The 21799-nt window shown below is 33.7% G+C and overlaps 1 protein-coding gene across 8 annotated transcripts in view; it reads right to left on the minus strand.

The window, feature by feature from the left end:
- The window catches only part of ROCK2 (Rho associated coiled-coil containing protein kinase 2), a 149791-nt gene that overhangs the window by 29441 nt on the left and 98551 nt on the right, over nucleotides 1-21799 (minus strand). For all 8 annotated transcript variants that reach the window (XR_003524518.1, XM_027620937.2, XM_027620938.2 and 5 more), the window contains exons 6-20: nucleotides 17712-17856; nucleotides 15195-15333; nucleotides 12968-13059; nucleotides 12013-12172; nucleotides 10421-10481; nucleotides 9805-9816; nucleotides 8432-8511; nucleotides 8227-8275; nucleotides 7496-7631; nucleotides 7302-7393; nucleotides 6778-7024; nucleotides 6293-6399; nucleotides 3589-3748; nucleotides 724-884; nucleotides 155-339 (exon numbers count right to left, since the gene is read on the minus strand). Coding sequence is in view for 7 of the 8 variants with exons in the window: in XM_027620937.2 (XP_027476738.1) it covers nucleotides 155-339; nucleotides 724-884; nucleotides 3589-3748; nucleotides 6293-6399; nucleotides 6778-7024; nucleotides 7302-7393; nucleotides 7496-7631; nucleotides 8227-8275; nucleotides 8432-8511; nucleotides 9805-9816; nucleotides 10421-10481; nucleotides 12013-12172; nucleotides 12968-13059; nucleotides 15195-15333; nucleotides 17712-17856 (1826 nt within the window). In the remaining variant the exon portion in view is untranslated. The remainder of the gene's footprint in view (nucleotides 1-154; nucleotides 340-723; nucleotides 885-3588; nucleotides 3749-6292; nucleotides 6400-6777; nucleotides 7025-7301; nucleotides 7394-7495; nucleotides 7632-8226; nucleotides 8276-8431; nucleotides 8512-9804; nucleotides 9817-10420; nucleotides 10482-12012; nucleotides 12173-12967; nucleotides 13060-15194; nucleotides 15334-17711; nucleotides 17857-21799) is intronic.

Genomic DNA, 21799 nt, shown 5'->3' on the forward strand with positions numbered 1-21799 from the left:
TGGCACTCAACACATTACTTATACAGAAAAAAAAGGGCAAATGTGGTCAAGACTATGAAATGATCAAAAGAAAATCACCAGGTAAGTCAAAATTAAGATAATTTACATGTGGATAGTTGTACATATTAATAAAACTTTGTCTCAATTTACTTACTTTCGAAGTTCAGCATTCTGCTTTTCCAAGCTCATTTTCATTTCCATGAGATGATTATTCTCTTGTTTTAACTGCTTTTCTGACATTTTTAGTGTGTTAACTTGCTGTGTTTGCATCTTCAAGTCATTTTGTGTAAGGCAGCGCTTCTGAGTTTCCTGCTCTATTTTTAATGTCAAATTTCTAACCTAAAAAATAAATTGTCTACTTGGTAAAATATAAGTAATGATTTGATTTTTCTTATCAATGAAGCTTGCAGCAAATATGATCATGCAAAACAGACTTTGCCCTTAGGCAGTTAATTCATTCCATGGGAATATATTTTTACATATTTCTGATGTCCTATTTAAATAAAATATGGTCTTTAAGGTAAAAATAACTTAAAAATTTTTAAGTTATGTGTCATTATTTAGCATTATCAGCCAAATTCAGTAAAATTAAAGGCTGCAGAATATTATTTTATAAGAAAAAATTTTAAATTATGAAACTATCATTACACATCATCACAGAGAAACCTGACTATGAATTTATTACATAGTTTATTAATACTTATTAGTAAACTTCATACTCACATCCTCATTTAGCACATCTTTCTGTTTAAGGAGTTCATTGATTTTCTGCTGTGACTGTTTGAGGTCACAGTCAAATATAGAGCATCTCTTCTCAGCTTCCAGCAATAGGTTCTCCACTTTCTGCTTTAACATCCTTTCCTCTGAGAGCTTTTTCTCCATTTCTATTGCCACAAAAATGGACACAATCATGAATTCACAAACAAAATATGCGTATCAAATACATGCATGACACAGTGCTATAAAAATCACAGTAAATGATGATAGCTTAAAAACATTTTTTAAATTTCCAATTTAATATTTTCATCACCCTTCTTAATGAGTTTGAAATGTCAACAGTTTCATGCTTGGAATTCAGATATTTATTTCATTTGCAGTGTGGAAAAATCTACCACACTGCAATATTACATCTATTCCAATGGAAGTAAAATAATTCTGCCTTCACTGATGGTTCTAAAAGAGTCTTACATCTTTTTAATAAATATTTATTTTATTTTCCTGCTACTCTGTGCCTCTCGGTGTTCCTCTTCTTACCCTAAACATTCCAGGTAGATTTTTTATGATGTCTATGGCTCTTTCCATATTAGCATATTACTATGCAGAGGAAGACAATTATATTTTGGGGAAATGATAAAGGACAAAACTCTGGGGCCAAACTTCCTGAGGTTAAACCCTAACTCTAACATGTCCTAACTATGTGCCTCGGCAAGTTAATTAACCTCTCTGAGGTTCAATTTCCTCATCTCTAGAATGGTGATAACAGTACCTACCCTCCCTCATAGGGATGTTACGAAAAGATTCTGAGTTAATATTTGTGTGGCACTTAAATGCTGCCTGGCAAATGACAAGCATTTGATAAGTGCTCACTATTCAAGGAGAACGTTTAATGACCTGAGGAGAATGTTCACAGTATTATTTTAAAAGAAAAAATGCAAAACAGTATAAAATATTTCAGAGAAAATACAAAATATCCTCCTGATTAGTAAGACTGTGGTTAATCTTTATTTCCTTATACTTTCCTGTCTTTTCTAAATGATTTGTAATAAATTTTTAATATATTAATCAGAAAAGGCTTTTAAAAGCTTTTTTTTTAAGATTTTATTTATTTATTTGAGAGAGAGTGAGAACATGAGCAGGGGGAGGGGCAGAGGAAGAAGCAGACTCCCTGCTGAGCAGGGAGCCGGACACAGGGCTTGATCCCACGACCCCAGGATTATGAGCGGGGCTGAAGGCAGACACTTAACCGACTGAGCCACCCAGGCGCCCCTTAAAAGCCTTTTTAAATCTTGAAGTGAAGAGCAGGCAAAGTCTATCTCTAAGCAAGTGATTTCATATTAAATGCCAGTTATTACCATTGCAGAATTACCTTTTGATGTACTGATTAGAAAATCTGTTCAAATTCAATTGGGCTCCTCTGCTCTTTCATACCTAATGCTTGATACCTGATTATCATTGATTAGTTATATAAACCTATGAATTTTCAATTTTTAATGAACTGTCTTCAAAAGTGTGAAAAAAATGAAACTATTCTTCCCATTCTATTAGTAACAACTAATATTTCTAAGTACTTTCCCCCATCGTTGCACTTGGTTTTCACAACAATCTAATACTCTAATTGTCTCTTCAGAGGAAACAATGAACGAAAGAAAAAAAAAAAGGGTAACTGTGGACAAGGTCGCATAACTAGTAATTCATTAGTAAGCCATATTCTTAATCAAAGGAAGCCATGACATGCAGTAGAAAGAGCCAAAGGCTTTTAGACCCAGACATGGACAGATGTACTCACTTAAAAAAATCACCCTAATGTGGGCACAGAGAATAGAAAGGGGCACAAGTGAACTTACTGAGGTGATGAAAACACAGATTCCACAACTTGTTTTGAATGGTGGTTACATGTGTGTATTACAATGTGAAAAGTGCCTGCATTTTATCGCACCTAAATTATACCTCAAAAGAAATTCAACTCTATCTTCTAAGCCACTGACAGGAAACACGACCCAATAACTTCCTCTCTTCTAATTAGATTTTTCTAACTAAAGCACTCATTTAATCTCTTAACATCCTTAATTAGTGCCTTAAACTAAACTGATTGTAACCAAAAAATCTCCAATTTTAATTACATTCAATAATTGAAAAGCTATTTCCTTGCTAAGTTATTCATAACTGTTGTGTTTCAGTATGAAATAAAACTTCTGCTTAAGAGTTCTATGAATCTTTCACAAGAGTATTTTATTAATTTCCTTTGGAACTTCAAATCCATCATAATTATAAGCAGTCAGTTAGGAAAACAAGAAATTATCCTAAGACAATTCCAAGATACATGCTGGTTTGTGGAAAAGTTAACTCTGTTATCTTACCCTATACTCCTTAGTAGTGGATGACTTTGACCAAATCTAGCTAGGATCTTCATCATGCCAGAGTTCAAAATATTCAATGAGCTTATATTCTAGTTAGGTCAGCCACTATTTTTAAAACATTTATCTTACATAAACTGGCAACAATTTTATTATAAAAACTGGTGAAATGTCAAACCAAATATTACAAAAAGAGGTAATCCCCCCAAATCTGAATATATCTAGAACTTCATGCTCTGTATGCTTGTTACTACTGATACCACTGAAATATTAATTTCTCTCTGATCCTTAAATTTGGTTGAGTAATTTTGTGTTTGGGCCTTACTATCTTAGAAATAACTGTTGCCATAAAGGAAAAAAGTGATATGTATATAAAGCTTCCCTAATGTTTTTTTCTCTCCAGTTCCCAATATTTGACAATAAAATGTAAAAAATTATTTTTCAAAATCAAAGTTGACTACAGAATCAATTCTTAGTATAATGCTGTGGGAAAACTCCTAGGAAAAAAGCATACCTTTCATGGCTTCTGATTTTGCTTCTTCAATGGATTCATAAATCTTATTTTTATCTGCCAGCCGTGCTTTTGTAGCCTTATGCTCAGCTTCTTCTTGTTCTAAGCTCTGCTGTATAACTTTTAGTTGGTATGTCATATCTATTTCCATGTTGTTCTTTTCCTATTAAAGATTTAAAATAGCAACTATCAACAAAAAAGACTGGCTCACAATTTCAAAAACTTATAAAGTTGTTTTTTACAGGCTAAGAATGTTCAATACCTTTCCTCCTCTCTTCACTCGAACTTCTTATAAAAGTGATCCATGGAATCCACCCTCCCATGGCACCCATGTCCCATCCCTCCACTCTACTGTTTGGAGATCTGCACTGAGGGCCTTTGACCTCAAGAGAGTAACCAATGATATTCTCAACATCAGATTCAACAAACAATTTTCAGTCTTTATCTCATTTAGACTCACTGTTGCCCTTGAAACTATTTCCTTGACATACCTGACACTGAACTCACTTAGTTCCCCGCTTTCTGTTCTCATCTTTTCTGTCACTTATGAAGTTTTCCCCCAGCTGCTCCTTGAATGTTGGTGTTCTCTGAAGGTAGTGTTCTTCAGCCACAAAGCTTCTCCCCCTTCGTGTATCATTATTTCTCATTTTTAAAACATATCTATTATTTCCCTTTGCTGTATCTAAAGATAAATTTCCAGGACCCTCTACCATTTACCCTCTCATATTCTACATAGGGGACTTGTTTTAAGTTGGGAATCTTTAACAACAGATGTCAATTTCCTATTTATTCTCAAAAAGATTTTATAATTTTTTGTTCTCTACAGTTTGTATCATAAATGTAGATATTGCTTCTGTTTTTCAAATAAATCTTTAATATTGAAAATGGTTTTTTCAATCTACCAACAGAGTAATCTACTCTGCCCTGAAAAACCACCGTTCTAAACGATCTCTTCGCAAATAGGTTTTTCACTCATAGGGCTTCAGCTACTTCTGTACCAATGACTCTCAAATATTTCTAGCTTCAACAAACAGTTTACTGCTTTGTAAACATCCTAATTTGGCTGACTCACAGGCACCTCAAACTTAGGACTAAAGTGGATTTGTCATTGTCTCTTCTCAAAGAGCTGTTTTCCTTTTTTCTTTTTTATTTAGCGGTACCACTATATATCTTGTCACAAAGTAGGAACCTAGAACTCATCCTTAAATAAGTACCACACACATGCCTCATCTAATTAATCGCTAAGTGCTGCCAAATAGTCTTCCTCCAAATATTTCTCAGATTCATCCTTATTTTCCATCCTTTTAACCACTGTACTAGTTAATTCTCCATTATCTGAATTACTGAAAAAGCCTCTGACTAGTCTCCCTACCTCTTATCTTGTCCCCGTCAAATTTATTCTCTTCATGGTACACAATGATCTATCTTAAATGTACCTCTAGTAAGAGCATCCAATTTAAAGTCCTTCAGTGGCTAGTCCATTACCTAAAGAAACTAAGTTTAAGAGAGTATTCAAAATCTTTCATGATCTAGCTCATGCCTAGCTCTGTAGCCTCATTCTGGTCACTGAATTCCTCACACTTAACATTAGGACCATACCGCTGTCTTCAGGCCAATTTTGGTCTGATGTCTATTTTTGTAAAATTTCACTGGAATATAGCCACACCCATTCCTTTATGTACTGCAACAGAGCTGAGATGCAACAGAGACCATATGGCCTTCAAAGCCTGAAATATTTATCATCTCTCCCTTAAAAGATTAAAATTTGTTGACCCCTGCTCTGTACTCCAGAAATACTGAACAGTTTGCATTAAATACACCAACTATCCCTTTTCTATTTTCCATCCTCTGTACCTTTGCTCATGCTGTCTTCCCCAACTCAGAATGTGCCTTTACCTTGCCAACCAATCCTGCCCTGTCAGACTGGGGCTTTATTCTGTGCATCCAATATACCCTATTCATTCTTCTACCATTCTATTTACCCATGCTGCATTAGAATTATCTGTGTACCTTATTATTACTTTAGAAGCTACTCATTAGATTGTGAGACTTACTTTAATCAATTTTTTTTTAAGTAGGTCCCACGCCCAACATGGAACTTGAACTCATGATCTTGAGATCAAGAGTCACCTGCTCTACCATTTGAGCCAGCCAGGCACCCAACTGTGAGACTGTTAAAGGCAAGCAAGGACTGCATCCTGATATTTCAACCCAGATGACACATTTAAATACTTAAACGAATGAATAAATAAGTGAACAAAAATACCACATTAACTGCACAGTCTAGAAATTATCCCTGGCTTATAGTATTTTTAAAGAAAAACTTCTAAATGCCAAAGCCATGATAACTTTCTATCATTTTTAAGACATGTTATAAGTCAAAATTTGAGTTTTCCTTGGATCCCTAAGGAGAAACATCCACTGAAAGCATACTGATTTCTCTTATTTTATTTTTTTTTAAGATTTTATTTATTTATTTGAGAGAGAGAGAGAGAGAGCACACGAGCAGGGGCAGAGGGAGAGGGAAAAGCAGACTCCCCCGATGTGGGGCTCAATCCCAGGACCCCTGGGATCATGACCTGAGCCAAAGGCAGCTACTTAAGCAACTGAGCTACCCAGGTGCCCCTGATTTCCCTTATTTTGAAGTTTTCCAATCTGAAATTCTATAGTCATTTTCTTAGAAAATATAAAGCCGAATATGTTTTACCTTTTCCAAATCAGTAAGTCTCTCCTGTAGTTGTCTCTTCTCCATCTCTGCTTTTGCTAATAAGATTTTGCCATTCTTTAAATCTTCTTCTAGGCCAGATATTCTACCTAAAATTGCAAAATTTTAAAAACAGTAAGCCCACATATTAAATTAAGAGTAAAAAATTTTAGAATTCACCTCATAGTTTGGAGCTATTATTTATGAGTAGTTTTATAACTGTTGGTAGAGTGCCTTATAGTGAAGTCAACTGAAAACCAAACTACCACCTTGAGAGGTGGTTTGACAACCTAAAATATTTCACACTAATTTAAAGTAAACCTTCTATTCATAAAAGTTTGTATCAATGCATTTCCAACACCCTAACTTCACATAACAGAGTAGTATATTCAGAAATGTGCTACTCGAACACATTATCCATCATCTAAAGTTACTGCCAAAGTACAAATCACCAAGATGAATTCAAGTGTAATCTCTACTTTTAATACCTTGTAAGTCATTAATTATCTCGGATCCGTGAGTTCGGTCCCTCCTTTCAGATTCTAGAACTGACTGAAGATTGATAAATTCCTTTTCAAGTTTTAACTTAGCAGTCTCCAGCAGGCAATTTTTATCTTGAAGATCTCTATTGTTAGATTCCAGCTGCTGAATCTGTTTTGAACTTTCTGCCTGGGTTTTTCTTAACCGGGCCGCAGTATCAGATTCTGTTCTCAGCAAAGCATTGGTTTCATCCAGCTGTTATTCCATTCAAAATCAAACAACAACAAACACAGGCATATATAATGAAAATACTTCCATTTAGTACCCCATTACAAACTATTTAAAATAAGAAAAAAACTAAGAATATTTTCCTAATGATTTCCCTTTAAAATCTCCCTTTAAAATCAGAGGCAAAGAAGGCCTTTTTGTAACATTGCCAACTAAAAGTATTATTAAGTTATCATTAAGAAATTTCAATATCCTTACTACAACTGAAATTTCAATATCCTTACTACAACTGAGATCAACCTACTTGTCTCTGGAGCTGATTCACTTTCTCAGTGGATATTTGAGAGTTCTGATTTCTTTTTTTCAAATCTTCAAGTTGATCCTTTAAACTGTTAACTATGATAAAAAGCATTTCAGTGGCAAGCTTCAACACAACACATACATACATACACACTTAATTTTTTTCTTGGTAAGTATTTAATATTCTACACCACAAACCATCATTTTCCAAATTTCGTTTCTTGTCTGCTTCGTGATCAGCTTTCCGCTGATATTCTGCATTTTTGTGTTGAAGAAGTGCCTTTTCTCTTTCTAATTGTCTTAATGCTGATTCCACATTTTTCCTTAAAGTAATCTGAAATAATGCTTAAAGTTATTACCAAAGAAAAGTATGCATAAAAATCAAAGAAAAGAATATTTCAGTATTTCAAGCAGATAAAAGACACCTTGAAAAATAAGCTATAACTGTTTTGTTAAAACTCACAATAATATTTTCCATTATTTTCAAAATAGCACACCTCTCTTAAACTATCAAGACCACAGTATTCATTATTCACTACTGAAAGTCAAACTTCCTGAAACATGCCATTACCACTGAACCATCTTCACTTGATATAAACTATGGATCTAAAATGTTATGAACAGAAACTTAAAGGAAGAAACAATGGTTACTTTCTGTTGTTAAGCCAAGTAATTAATACAAATGCAAATTTTTTTTACTTGCAATATCTACACATACTAAATTAACTCAAATTTGCAAAAACATAACAAAATAAAGTCTATCATCATGGTTATCCTGTACTTTTAGTTCTGTTCACCAATGCTAGAAGGTAGGTCTGACTACAAATCAAGATATGTATTAATACAGTTCTAAGAGAAGTCTGCAGATAAGTCAGGCATCAAAACTTTTAGTGGACAAAAATGTTAATAAAAGCATAGAGCAACTTTACCTCTTCTTCTAGTTCCTTTGTTACTTTCTCAAGGCGAGTATTAACAGATCTAAAGAATTTCAAAAGAAACAGTAAGTAAAATCTCTAATTCATAATAAAAATAGATTTAAAAATAATCAAATAATTACTTTGTAACTCTTCATTTTTAATAACATGTTTAAACTTAAATTTTAAAACACAACATTTAACTATCCACAAAACATACTTGTACTTTTGCTCTAGCTCCTCTTTGGCTTGTATTTCAGTGCTAAGGTGTTCTTCTAATGTGTATAATTTTTTCTGAATCTGTCAGGAAACAAGAAACTATAATTATAAAGTTTGGTCACACTTAAAATATAAAAGGCTTAAAGAAAACAATGACAAGCTGTTTTCTGAGCTGAATATAACTTCATCTATAATGGTACATAAAGTTTCTGTACCTTCTTAATGTGACTTTTACTGACAGAGGAAAAAAATTCTCCAACTCTTGCTATCCCACTACACATGTATGCAAACATGTACATGTCCACACCATGGAAACATATGAGTGAGAAGCTCTAAACTTGGCAGAATTCTTCTATGACACCAAGTCTCTCGTTCACTATGAATAAAGGATATCCTCTGATATCCTCCACTGTTCTTCCACAGTGTGTACTTGTAAGATGAAAAGGTCTATATCTGAAACAAATACTTGGAATATTTGAACTTGCTCAAAAATGTATTACTGCTCTAAAAAATAAGAATTTAAGCTCTTCTTTATATCTTCCTACACTGTGCCAGGAACAGTACTATAAAGAGTTATAGTCAATAACTCTTCAATGAATGATAGTTAATTGATTATAAGTCATTTCCTTGCCATTCTTTACATCTTCTTCTAGGCCAGATATGTTGGTCTTTAAAGAAACTAAAATCACAGAAAGTATTAAATAATCCATTTTTGGAGCATCACCTTCTTCATTAAGGATTTAACTTTTTGAGTTCCTTTTGTGCCGTTAAGTACAGCAGCAGCACTTTACAAATGTTGTTTCATTAATCCTAACAACCCTAAGAATACAGTAGTGTTGTGTCTACTCAATAAAGAAACTGAAATTCAAAAAAGGTGAATAACTGGGCCAAGATGGCTTAGCTAATAAGTGGCTGTGCCAAAAATCAATCCAAATCTATTAGATTCCAAGGCCAATGTTCTTTCCATTATTCTTTCTAGTGATTAGGTTCCCCATGGTTTCTTAAATATAAATCTTAAGCAAAACTATTATTCTTCCCTAATAAGAATATACAGGCCAATGAACGAGTCAAGTTTAGCTGCTTTTGGCTGCTATTGTATAATTTGATCAGTTATATATTCTTGTATAAATAAAAGTATAATGTTAATCAGTTATATATTCTTGATAAATAAAACTAAGAAAATTACATTAATACATATTTAAACAATAGATCCGTTAAGGGTAATAAGGAAAGAAATACTTTGTAAAAAAAGCTTGGGAACTTCTTTCTCAGGCAGATGTACTACTCCAAATGCTAGGTGGAAAATGGCTATATCAAAACATTGCTAGAGCGATGCACTTTTTCGGTTTTTCAACCTACGTGACATCAACATACCTCTTGGCTTTCCTATTTAAAACAAAACAGAAAACACAGAAATTTACAATGCTTGTAGGCTTTATAAAATTCCTAAGATAAATCATACCAGAATTATCTAACCAACTTTTTTACTTTCTATAAGTTTTAAGGAGAAAAATGTTTAGCATCCTCATTAATGTGTATGTGTGTATATGATTTACTTTTGTACACAGAAATTAGAGGCCACAAAATACTATAAGTTTGATAAAATCACCCTTTATCCAAATCATTCCTAAACACTCAAAATATTACTTCCTCCACTATTTCTGTACCCTTATACCTTATTATCTATACTCTTTTATAGTACTATTATAAAAATTTTCTGATATTATAGTTGCTTATAAACCTATTCTATCACTTTTGCTACTACAACTAAGCCTAAAGCCATGTATAATTCACCTTTTTACTAGCCACTGTATCTTACACAATACCTGTCAAATAAATGAATCATTTCAATGTTCTTTGAACTGTATTACAACAGAGAATGCCATCTAACGATTCAAAAAGTAGCATCATACGAACTTTTTAAACACATGGATATTACTAAATTAGTTGAACATGTGACTAAAACAGAGTAGTAAAAATCTATACATACTTCATTTTTCCTTGATTGTAATGAACCATTTTCTCTACAAGATGAAGAGTCACTTAATAACCTAGAAGGAAAGGCAGGAAATAAATCCTTTGCATGTCATTTTAATCCATTTTCTAATACCCCCAAATTATTATCAGAATTAAACTCCAGCCACAAAAATTTTTTTGATCACCTCAACATATTTTAAATGAAGCAACATTTTCCCATCTAGATATTTATCATTTTCAATAATTTAAAATGCTGCACTTTTTGTTCCCCGCCCCCCCCCTTACTGGATGTTCCAGTTTTTAATGTTGTTGAGACTGGAGTCACTACATGTGCTACATGTACAGTTGCCCCTCTTCATCTCATTTTGAGTTCCTGTAACTATTTTATCTAGAAATCTTTGAGAAAGAGACATCTCTCCTCCTTCTCAAAGATGACATCTCTTGATTCCCAGGTCTTAATACATAAATCATCACTTCTACTTAACTGTCAATTTCTCTGTTTAACTGGGTCCTCTCCCACTGCCTATAAATACGCTTGGGTTTATCCAGGCTCTCATATGCTCATTTTAGTGAGCATTACAATAGTTTTTAGGATACTATCGTTGGCAGGGTGGTCAACTCATCCTAGTTTGCTGGGGATTTTCTTAGTTTCAGCATCGAAGTCCCTGGCCATATCCTAGGAAGTCCCTCAATCCTGAGCAAACCAAAACGGCTGGTCACTCCTACCATTACATGTATGGAAGTATCCAAAGTTTCTCACACATATGTTTCTCAAATGTCTATAATGCCTCACTCCTCACTGCCTGTCAAAGTCAAAAGTCCCTCAGTATAGCACACAACAATCATCAGCTGCTTTATTCTTCCTGTGAACTTCAACTCCAATATAATTTTTAATCTTTATACCCAATACTCACTGTAGTCAACCAGTATTTATTGGCCTTGTGCCAGACTCTATGCTACATGGAGGGTTTACAGGCAAGAAATTCAAAGTCTCATTAGGTCCTCCAAATGAATATAATACAGTAATATGCACCTTGTGTTTGAGCCCTACCGGACCACACTACTCTGCTCCCAATGTGTCCTAACATGCCATACTTTCGCTTTCACTGTTCATCTCCCCACAACTCTCACCTAACCTCCCTACATTTTGGCCACTCAAAACCTTTTCTTAGCTTCACAAATGCTTCCCCTCCCTGAGGTCTTACCTGACTTCTTACGTCACCCCCAGAGATGTGACTTTTATTTTTCTCCTGAACCATCTCAGATATTTTGGTACCTTTCTTAAGGCAAATATCCCATTTCTATCCTTTACTATGACTATAGTATTCTCTTATATCCCTTATTAGTTGATAAGCTCCTTCAGACGTAGTCTTACTCTCTATCCCCCAAAGAATACAGAACAGTACCTTGCATACATTTGTACATGAATAACATTCAGAAATAATGGAACTAAATGAAAAATAACTTTCAATAGTCCTTTTTAAAAAACTCAGAAGTTTCAAACAAATTAACACTTTATCTTCTGTAATCCAGAATCTCACAGTAAGATAACTCTTTACAGCTAAATCCTGAAAGCAATAAAAATCTAACAAACAAATCACATACAAATTTTCTCTATAGTAGGTAAATCCTATAAAAGGTAGCTGATTTCCCACAAAAGCTTTAGGAATCGGGAAGGTTTCTACATCTCCTTTATCATCTTCGATGTCATCAAAATTGCTGCTGTCTATGTCACTGCTGAGCTCAGGTACTACAGGAGCTGCCGCTGTTAAAAGAAAAGAAATGGATTATTTTCTTCATAATCAAAATATACATTAACCACCCAGATTTTGTTTTATATCAATTACATATTAGTAATATATATTAATACCAATACATTATACATTAATAATATATATTCAGTAACATGATTTACTATAGAAAATTTTGGTAACATGTTTTATATTCTATCATTTCAAAAAATTAAAATCTTACTAAGTATTTTATTACTACATTAGAGCAGGTTTAAGTACAGACAAATCAATTAAACAAGGAAAACAATATGGTATTATTCTAGGTATTAAAACTGCAAGCAGCAGTAACTTGCACACACATTCTTTAGTCTGTGGCTTTTTACATTCTTTAAGTAAAACATTTCTTACTCTTAAAATGGATTAATTGTCAAATACACATAAAGTTAAAATGAATTACTAGGCTTATTCTAGTATTCACCAAAGTACAGTCTACATAACTAATTACTGATTTATTAATTCAAACACATTCAAATTAAGGGCTATTTCCCCCATTCTGAAAATTTTTGAGATCCATAAAAAAACTTGACAAAATAAGAAATCTGTTTATTATAAAAGTATTAAGAAATATTGTTAATGAATACAAATTAGTTTAAGGTATTGAGGAACATTTAGTTATAGATATTGCCACAGAACAAATGTGAAATGAAACCTCTCAATTTAAAATTAGTTAGCATTAAGTGTATCAAACATGTACTAATTCAAAAGAGGAATCGATTTCTGAGATTTAAAATGTGATGGAATGGAAATATTTAAATTTACTGACTTACTCTCTCTTATGTTATCCCAATTCCATTGATCATTCTTAAAGAAAGGATGCTGTTTGATTTCTTCTACCCCATTTCTCCCAAGTCGTACCTCCCTAAACAATGCAGTTAAAGATTGTATTATAAAAAGATTACAAAAAAATTAATTAATTCTTATCTTGCCTAGGATCAAAATAAGGATCACAAATGACTCTGAGATATCTTTATTAGAAGTTTTGCCTTAAATGTTTTTCAAAAACAGGCAATGCCAATTTTACAATATATGATCTCTCTAGATTAAAAGGACTGTAAAGTATAGTAAATGCCATGGAAAGGGAAATGTATTTCCATCTGTAGCTTGTATCAAACAAAAGTACACATGAGACTTTCAAATAAAAACATTCACCTGTGTGTGCCAAAACTGCATGACCAACTCCAGGATGTAAAATGGACAGGTTTAACTTCAGACACAGAAGAGTTATTCGGAGTCTCTCTAATAAAAATGTAGCACAGAGTCTGCTTGAGATTATCTCCCTCTCCTTCTGCCTCAGTCCTTCCCCCTTCCCGCTCATGTGTTCTAGCTCTCTAATAAATAAATTTTTAAAAAATCTTTAAAAAAATAAAAATTTAATCAAAATTTTAAAAAAATCTCTTCTTAAAAAGAACTCACATATTGTTAGAAACTATCACTCTTTAGTCTGATAAATTATATCTCTACATTTATATTAAAATAATCATTCTGAATACAAGAAAAACAATATTAACAATTCCATTCTCTGACCCTTTGAGTTTTCAATGAAGATTTTATGGAAATAAAAAACATGTTTTTTTATATGTCCCTTGGAGCCATGTTTAATATAAACAGAAAACCCTGTAAACTTTAGAGGGAAGTACTGCTAGCCACAATGATGGCATTAAATTCTTTTCCAAATCTCTTTTCTCTACCTGCAATCATTCCTTAGACCACACCCCCCCAATAAATTGCTAAGGCAAATCTTTCATTAACTTGTGCTACGTCCTGTTTTATATTTTATCTTTCAGCACAAATTATGGTCATCCTCATCAACCCATCTAGTCCCAAATCAAACATACAGGATTTATTCTAAGTTTATCAGCATGGATTGTCTGTTAATCTGATAATTGATAAATCTTATAATTGATAAACATAATAAAATGATTAAGCTCTCTAATGAGAAAAAATAGCAGCAACTTTTCTTGCTTCAGATGGAAAAAAAATTCATGATATTCAGTTTGATGAGAATGAGGAAAGTAACTATCATCAATGGAAATATACGCTGCTGTGACTATTCTGGGGGTCAATTTTGTAACACCAAATCAATTTTAAAGTGTGTATCCTAGAATTCCACCTTTAAAACTTTATCCTACAGAATGTATGCAAGATAAAAATGTATGAGGACAGTCACTGTAGTACTGTTCGTAACAGCAACTGGCTAACAAACAATACGGTTTGCTGAGGAATCATAGCACTTTTGAGCTAGAAATGCCCTCAGTTATCAATCTGATCTGATCCCACTGTTTATGCATAAGTAAAATTTCCCCAAAAAGTAAAGTTATTTCCCTAAGATCATAATGCTGGTGAGTAAAGTTTGGACTATGGTGCATGCACTCCTCTATAAAGGTTGGTCCTTTGACAGGCTGACTCTTACCACAAATCTAAAAGAACTGAATAGAAAGGCCAAGGAAGAAACTCCAAAGAGTATTCTTTCCCTTTTTGAGACAGGTTTCACAGCGTTGTTCACCTACTTTGTTTTAAGAAACATAGAATTTCCAGGGCATACTTACTCTTTTCAAATGCAAATAAAAAAGGGCTGGGAAGGAGGTGCTCCCAAGTCAAATACAAATAGTTTTTGAGATTATAACCTGTCAAGTATCTGCACAAAACACTCTTCTCTCAAAAGTTGTACAGTAAGAGTCAGATGGCTTAATCACTTCAAAGGATAAAATGTGAATAATACAAGTCTTATTTCTCTCAAATGCATTATCTTACCAAGTTCTATTTTTTCTTTTTAGACATGAAGGTAAGGTTAGAGTTAGATTACAATGGGGTTGCACACACATAATGACGAGAGTAACCCAATACCAGGCCTAGCAGTAGGAAAAGGCTAACCTAGAATTAAAAGCAATTTGGACAAAGAGAATGAGCGATTTCATATGTAAATAAAAGCTATGCTTTCATTTCTACAAATTTAAAAGTTAAGGGCTCTCTACAAAGAAATTCAATGTATATTACCTATCTGTTAAGAAGGCACAAATGAGATTCTTCGCATGTTTAGAAATTTCTGCATCTTCAGGGAAACATAGTGAGTTTTTATGATCCATAATTTTGCTATACGTTCCTACAAGTGAATCTGCATAAAATGGAGTATCCCCTAAAATTCCAAGAAAGAAGACACTGAGTGTAACAGAGAATACAAATTAAACACTTTTCATCTATTATTTAAATATGTTAAGTTTAAATGAGTCACATGCATGGAAGAACAAGTGATCTATGTGTCTCAGTCGAAACACACCAGCACATACCAAGGACGTATTTAAATTTTAACCACACCAATGTACCATCAACTCTTAAAAGCAAAATAAAATCAATGCTGACTCTAGAATTTGTTATTGTTTTTACAATGGGGAAGATTACTAAGTAGGGTCAGATCGATCAGAGTCCTCTAATGCTGGAGCTGGATCAGTCTTTTTTGAGATTACTCTCTAGAGCTGTGTTATGCAATACCGTAGCCACTAGCCACATTTAAGTTCAATTAAAATTTAAAGTTTAATTAAACTTAAAGCTAAACTAATTAAAATTAAATAAAATAAAAATTTCAGTTCCCTAGTCACACTACCCACATTTCAAGAGCTCAATGTGGCCAGTGCTCACCATACTGGACTGTGCAGACATAAACCATTTTCATCATGATAAACTGGACAGTGCAGCTCTAAGAGTTAGACCAGCCCTATTATTTCACATGCAATTTGCTTAAGATGACACATAGCTAGAATTGAAAATGGCAGAAATGGTCTCCCAATGCAGTGTTCTTGCAGACTAGTGGCTATGCTAAAGAGGCAATGGAGTGTAAAGACAGAAAAAGTTGAAGGCACCATTTTGGCCAGTACTCATCTAAAGCCACAAGAATTAAAGGCCCTGCCACTATGACTCAACTATAAGTCACCTTAGTACAAACCAGACTTTCCCAAATCAGACAATCCAAAATTTCAAAAGGGGGTATTCAGGTAGTTTTTGTTTGTTTTCAAAGAGGGCAAAGGGGTGCTTTGAACTCGAGATTTTTCTAGTGCCATTTTTAATGACAGTAGAGTCCTTTAAATGAAGTCCAGAGCTAACCAACCTAGGCAAGCACCAGAGTAAGCCCAGAATACTGTAAATCAATGTCATTCAAAGTCATTAAATTCAACTCATGGGTTGAAAACAGTAGCAGGTATTTAAATGGTCCCTTCAAAGGAGCTATATGACTTTCTCCAAATTGTTATTTTCCAAATCCCTAGGAGAGTCTAGGCAAATGATACAATAATTCCACTTTAAAAGGATTGTGAGATGCACCTAATGTATCATCAGATTGGGCCAGAGGTGGGGAGAATGGACAGCTACCTGGGAACATACCCTGCATGTAAAGAGATGCATTACAAAAACAAAGGCCCTAAACAACTTAGGTCATACTATGACATGAGTTTAAAGCATAGCAAGATCAATACTACATACACAAAATGGTCATCAAGAGAAGACAATTTATGCCACAAAAACATTCCATGACTATTATTTAAATTTGAGATTTGCCAAAATGTTCTGATTTTTTTAAGCAATAATCATAATAATTATACAGATTTTACAGATTTTCCACTACTAATTTTTTTTAGGGTCATCCTCTAGAAAATAAATTCTCCAATTTCTAAAAATATATTTTCAACTTTAAAGTTGTTTCATATAATGTTATTAGCCTTATCCCACTTGCCTCAGAAAATAGATTTAGCTGTATCTGCCCTTATCCCCAAGCCAGATGATTTAGTCATTGGCTTCCATAGCCAGAAGATATTTTTGTGACCCCAGTACTTAGGAATGGGAAATCTTAAGAATGAAATCTATGACGTAAAGAAAAGTTTTGAAACACCTGAGCCTTTCAAATTTTGACTTGGTCAAAGTGAAAGAAATTATTAGATTTGCCTCTGAGTTTTCTGAGAATGAAATATTATAAAATATTTTTATCAATAATCAAATGGTCAATAACTATTTATGATTTATTTTACTAGAATTAAAACCATATGTAAATACAAGTAATAAACAGAAGAAACATAGTTAACAAAAATAATTACATAATTATGTAAACAAACTAAAGAATACTTTTAGTTCTCTATTATTGGAACAAATATTAACAGCCTTATACTTAAAATATTCACAACAAATACTACTGATCAAGAAAATCTTAAGATGAGAAGACCACGGCAGCTGTAAACTTGTTTCTTGTTCTAACATTTTCTTCACACAAAAAGGCCCACTGAAGGATTATTTCCCCGCAATATACTTTCGATTCCTTTTACATTCCACTAAATCACTGTGCCAGTACAATTCGGTTTTAATTTTCCAATTAATAATCTGTCATTATCTGATACAACTAATTCAAAGTTTTTAAAAATCCCACTTCTTCCATAGGACATAATTAATTTCCTTAGATTCTCAAATTCTTGACTTAAAACTAGTGTTATGAGATTGGTTTTGAAAAAAAGACAAGTTAAAATATTTACTTACCCACCAGCATCTCAAAAAGGAAAACACCCACAGACCACCAATCACATTCTCGCCCATAGTAACCATCACCCCCTTGTGATTTGAGAACCTCAGGTGAAATATAATCAGGTGTTCCAACCGCTGTATCACAGTGCACCATGCCTGTCTGGTAAAGAGCAGAGATAAAGAAAAACAGTCGCATGTAAAAACATACACACATAAATGCAACTAATTCATTTATTACTATATATATCCATATATGTATGTATGTGTATATATATATACGTATATATATATATATATATACGTGTGTGTGTGTGTGTGTGTGTGTGTGTATATATATATATAGTAGCTACAAATTGCTACCAACAGAACTTCATTGCTGATACAGCTTTGGGAGGACAGGAGATAAAAGTATTAGGAAATGCCTACAAGTGTCCAGATTACAGGAAATCAAGGATAACTTTTCAACTCTAAAACACAGGAGGCTCCATCAGTGGAAGAAGGAAAAAGTAGTAAACTCCACGGGAATCCCAAGCAAATCAACATCTTTTGTTTCTCTTTCTTACACTACTAAGTAGTTACAAGGGAAGTACAAAATGTGATCTTAAGGCAGTGACCTGGGGAAAAGAATGAGAGAGAAAGGAAACTTTGGTGTTTTCAAAAGAAACTGTAATAATTAAGATTACAAAGAGCCTAGTTTGGAGGCTGGATAAAGAAACAGTTCTTATTGTATTAAGAAAAAATGGAGGAAATCAAATGTTTAAATTAAAAGACCTTAACAATTTGAAAGCTACATATTTAGAAATATGGAGCTGTGGCATCAAGGTATTTGGCAAAATGATAAAAAACACCTTTATCTGTGTTTAGTTTCGGTGGGTAATAAGACAATCTCTATCTGATGTCTTTTGACAAGGACAAGAACCACTGTAAATACATGTATGCATGTGTGTTTTGTAGCATGTATGTGTGTGTGCTGTAAAATTAAGTCACCATAATAGTATAATGCTAAATAATATTCGTTGACCTCCAGCTCTGTGCAAACTTGCAAAGTCTATAGATTAATTTAAATGCCCTCCATTTCCTTTACCTGCCAGGTAAAGAGTATGTCATCCACATTCCTCATAAGTAAGCTAATATAAATTCCCAAAATACTAAGTATTATGAACACCTTGGAAAAAGGAAGTTCCATGTATTTTGTAAATATGATTTATGGAGACGTATTTAAGTGCAATAAAATATATGTTAATCATGGGAAATTAATTTCGAAAACAATCTTTTCATTCTTCAAATTAGCAACAATAACTCAATGATTTTACTTTCCCAAGTTTATAGCAAATAGAGAATAGAAGTCATTTTAGTTTGAATATAAATTAATAAGATAAAAGTTCTGAATATAATTGAGCAAATTACGAGGGCAATAATTTGTATGGATTAGTACTTAGAATAAAAGATGAAAAACAACAGTGCCTAACTTTAAAAGGCAGAGTATATTTTTATCATGGACTCTATACACTTCTGTTAGAGGAAACATTAAGAGACTTGTTAGAGTAAACAAAACTCATTTCACATGTATCCACAGAAATTAGACTTTAAAAAAATGAATCCTGTGAGACTCAACAGCTAAAACCTAACTGGTCACACACCAAAAAAAATGCCATTAGAAGAAAAATTTATTTAGCATTAAGGTTTAGAGGGAGAGGAAAGGGTAAGATAAAAAAATAACTGGCATAAAGTTAGGCTGTAAAGGATGGGACAAGTTAGGCTTTAAGAGAGAGAAAGAAGTATCACAGTTTAGAAAGAAAAAAAAGCAAAAATAAAGGAACAAGAATGACTTATATAAAGCATAATCAGGAAATGCAGTGAAGGGGCATCTGGGTGGCTCAGTCAGTTAAAGCCTCTTACTCTTGATTTTGGCTCAGGTCATGGTCTCAGGTTCCTGAGACTGAGCCCTGTTGGGTTCCACACACAGCACAGAGTCTGCCGGGGATCCTCTCTCTCTCTGCCCCTCCCCCTGCTCATGTTCTCTCTCTAAATAAATAAATAAAAGAAAGAAAGAAAGAAAGAAAGAAAGAAAGAAAGAAAGAAAGAAAGAAAGAAAGAAAGAGAAAGAAAGAAAGAAAGAAAGAAAGAAAGAAAGAAAGAAAGAAAGAAGAGAGAGAGAGAAAGAGAGAGAAAAAGAGAAAGAGAGAAAGAGAGAGAGAAAGAGAGAAAGAGAGAAAGAGAGAAAGAGAGAAAGAGAGAAAGAGAGAAAGAAAGAAAGAAAGAAAGAAAGAAAGAAAGAAAGAAAGAAAGAAAGAAAACGAAAGAAGAGAAAGAAAAGAAAAGAAAAAAGAAAAAAGAAAAGGCAGTAAAGTCCAAATCAGCTAAAAGTAAAGTTTCACAATGATGAAGGTGGGAGAGGTAAGATGGAGATCAATTTGAATAACCACTTGCAGAATAAATACTTTGGCGGGACTAAAGAATTTCTAGTAGGTAAACTATGTGAACAACACTCTGCTTTTGGGAAAATAAATATTTCAACCACAATTTTTGACTAGCATACTGGAGGTTAAAATCTTTTTAAATAAACATTTGGAAAAGACATTTTAAAACTGTCTCATGGAGAAGTTCTCAAATTGCCTGAATACATAATCTACATTTATGACAAGTCTCTTCTCCTATTCTAAAGAAATACAGAAAGAATAAACCAGAAACTAAAAAGATCTGATTTGCCCACGGCGGGTGTGGATGGGAAAAGGGTGGAAAGAAGGGAGCATGGGAATGGGGCAGTAGGAGGAAAGGATCCTTCTGAGTGTACAGTTGGTACCGTTTTAACTCTTAAAGCCAGAGGAATGCTCCACACATCACAAAGACTGTAAATAAGCAATTAAAATTAACCAGGATGTGGTGGAGGTGGGGAGGATACTCCAAATGGAATACAAACAGTAAGAAATGAACCTGTTTTATAAATTAATAACATAACCACACCAAATGGGGTAGGGATGAAAAAAATTAACCTAAATAACTTTGGAAAACAATATCTGTAACAGATACTATAAGGCTAACCTCAAAAGGAACTGCACAAAAATAATACATTCTAATTTAATTAGTAAATCTGTTGTTTGTCACAGAGGTAGGAATTAGTAATTTTGAAATAATTTTATGTGTCTCCCAGAGTTGAACAAGTAAATATACTATAGATAATGAGAGCCAGGTTTCTTTCTTTCTTTCTTTCTTTTTCTAAGATTTTATTTATTTACCAGACAGAGAGCAAAAGCAGGAGCAGTGGCAGGGGGAGAGGGAGAAACAGGCTCCCCGCTGAGCAGGGAGCCCTATGTAGGGCTAGATCCCAGGGCTCGGCGATCATGACCTGAGCCAAAGGCAGATCCTTAACTGACTGAGCCACCCAGGTGCCCCAAAAGAGCCAGGTTTCTCAGTGACTGAAGTAGAAATTATAAAAAAGAAAGGAAGAAGACTACAATGAGCCCTGTGGTGTAGGAAAAGAATCAGAAGTATCAGTATGAACTCATGATTTTTAGTAGCCTAGATATACGGATAGCTAAGTACAGAATTAAATATGAACATGTGTGTGCATATGGATTGGCACATATAGTATATTCAGTCTACATGTGTCTGCTGACAAGGCCTAGAAATAATGGCACTCGAGGAGGAATAAGCATATCTAGTGCCCAAATACTGATTTCTAAATACCATTCTTAAATAAAAGAAATCTGAGCTTTCTGGAAAAGTGGCTGATTCCAGAGCTGGGACAGAGAAAATACAAGTCTTCAGTGACTTACAGTGCCAAAAAATAAGAAAATGCTCCAAAAGGGGGGCATGGCTAAGACATAGGAGTCAACCTATGAAGCCAAATAAGAAAATTTTGAACTGAGTTTCAAGGTATGAGTAGGAATCTGCCAAGTAAACTGTATGCAACATCATATATGAAGGCCAGGAATCATGAAATCATTGATTTCATGGCATAAAAACAACTATATGTAATTTAAGACCAGTGAACTATACGGCACAAAAGGTCAAGTGATAGAGAATGAGGGTGAAACGTGGAAGGGATATCATAAGAAGCTTCACATAGCTAACGAGTTTGAACTTTACTCAGTAGATGACAG

Source organism: Zalophus californianus, chromosome 8 (genome assembly GCF_009762305.2).
Source record: "Zalophus californianus isolate mZalCal1 chromosome 8, mZalCal1.pri.v2, whole genome shotgun sequence".
Lineage (NCBI taxonomy): Eukaryota > Metazoa > Chordata > Mammalia > Carnivora > Otariidae > Zalophus > Zalophus californianus.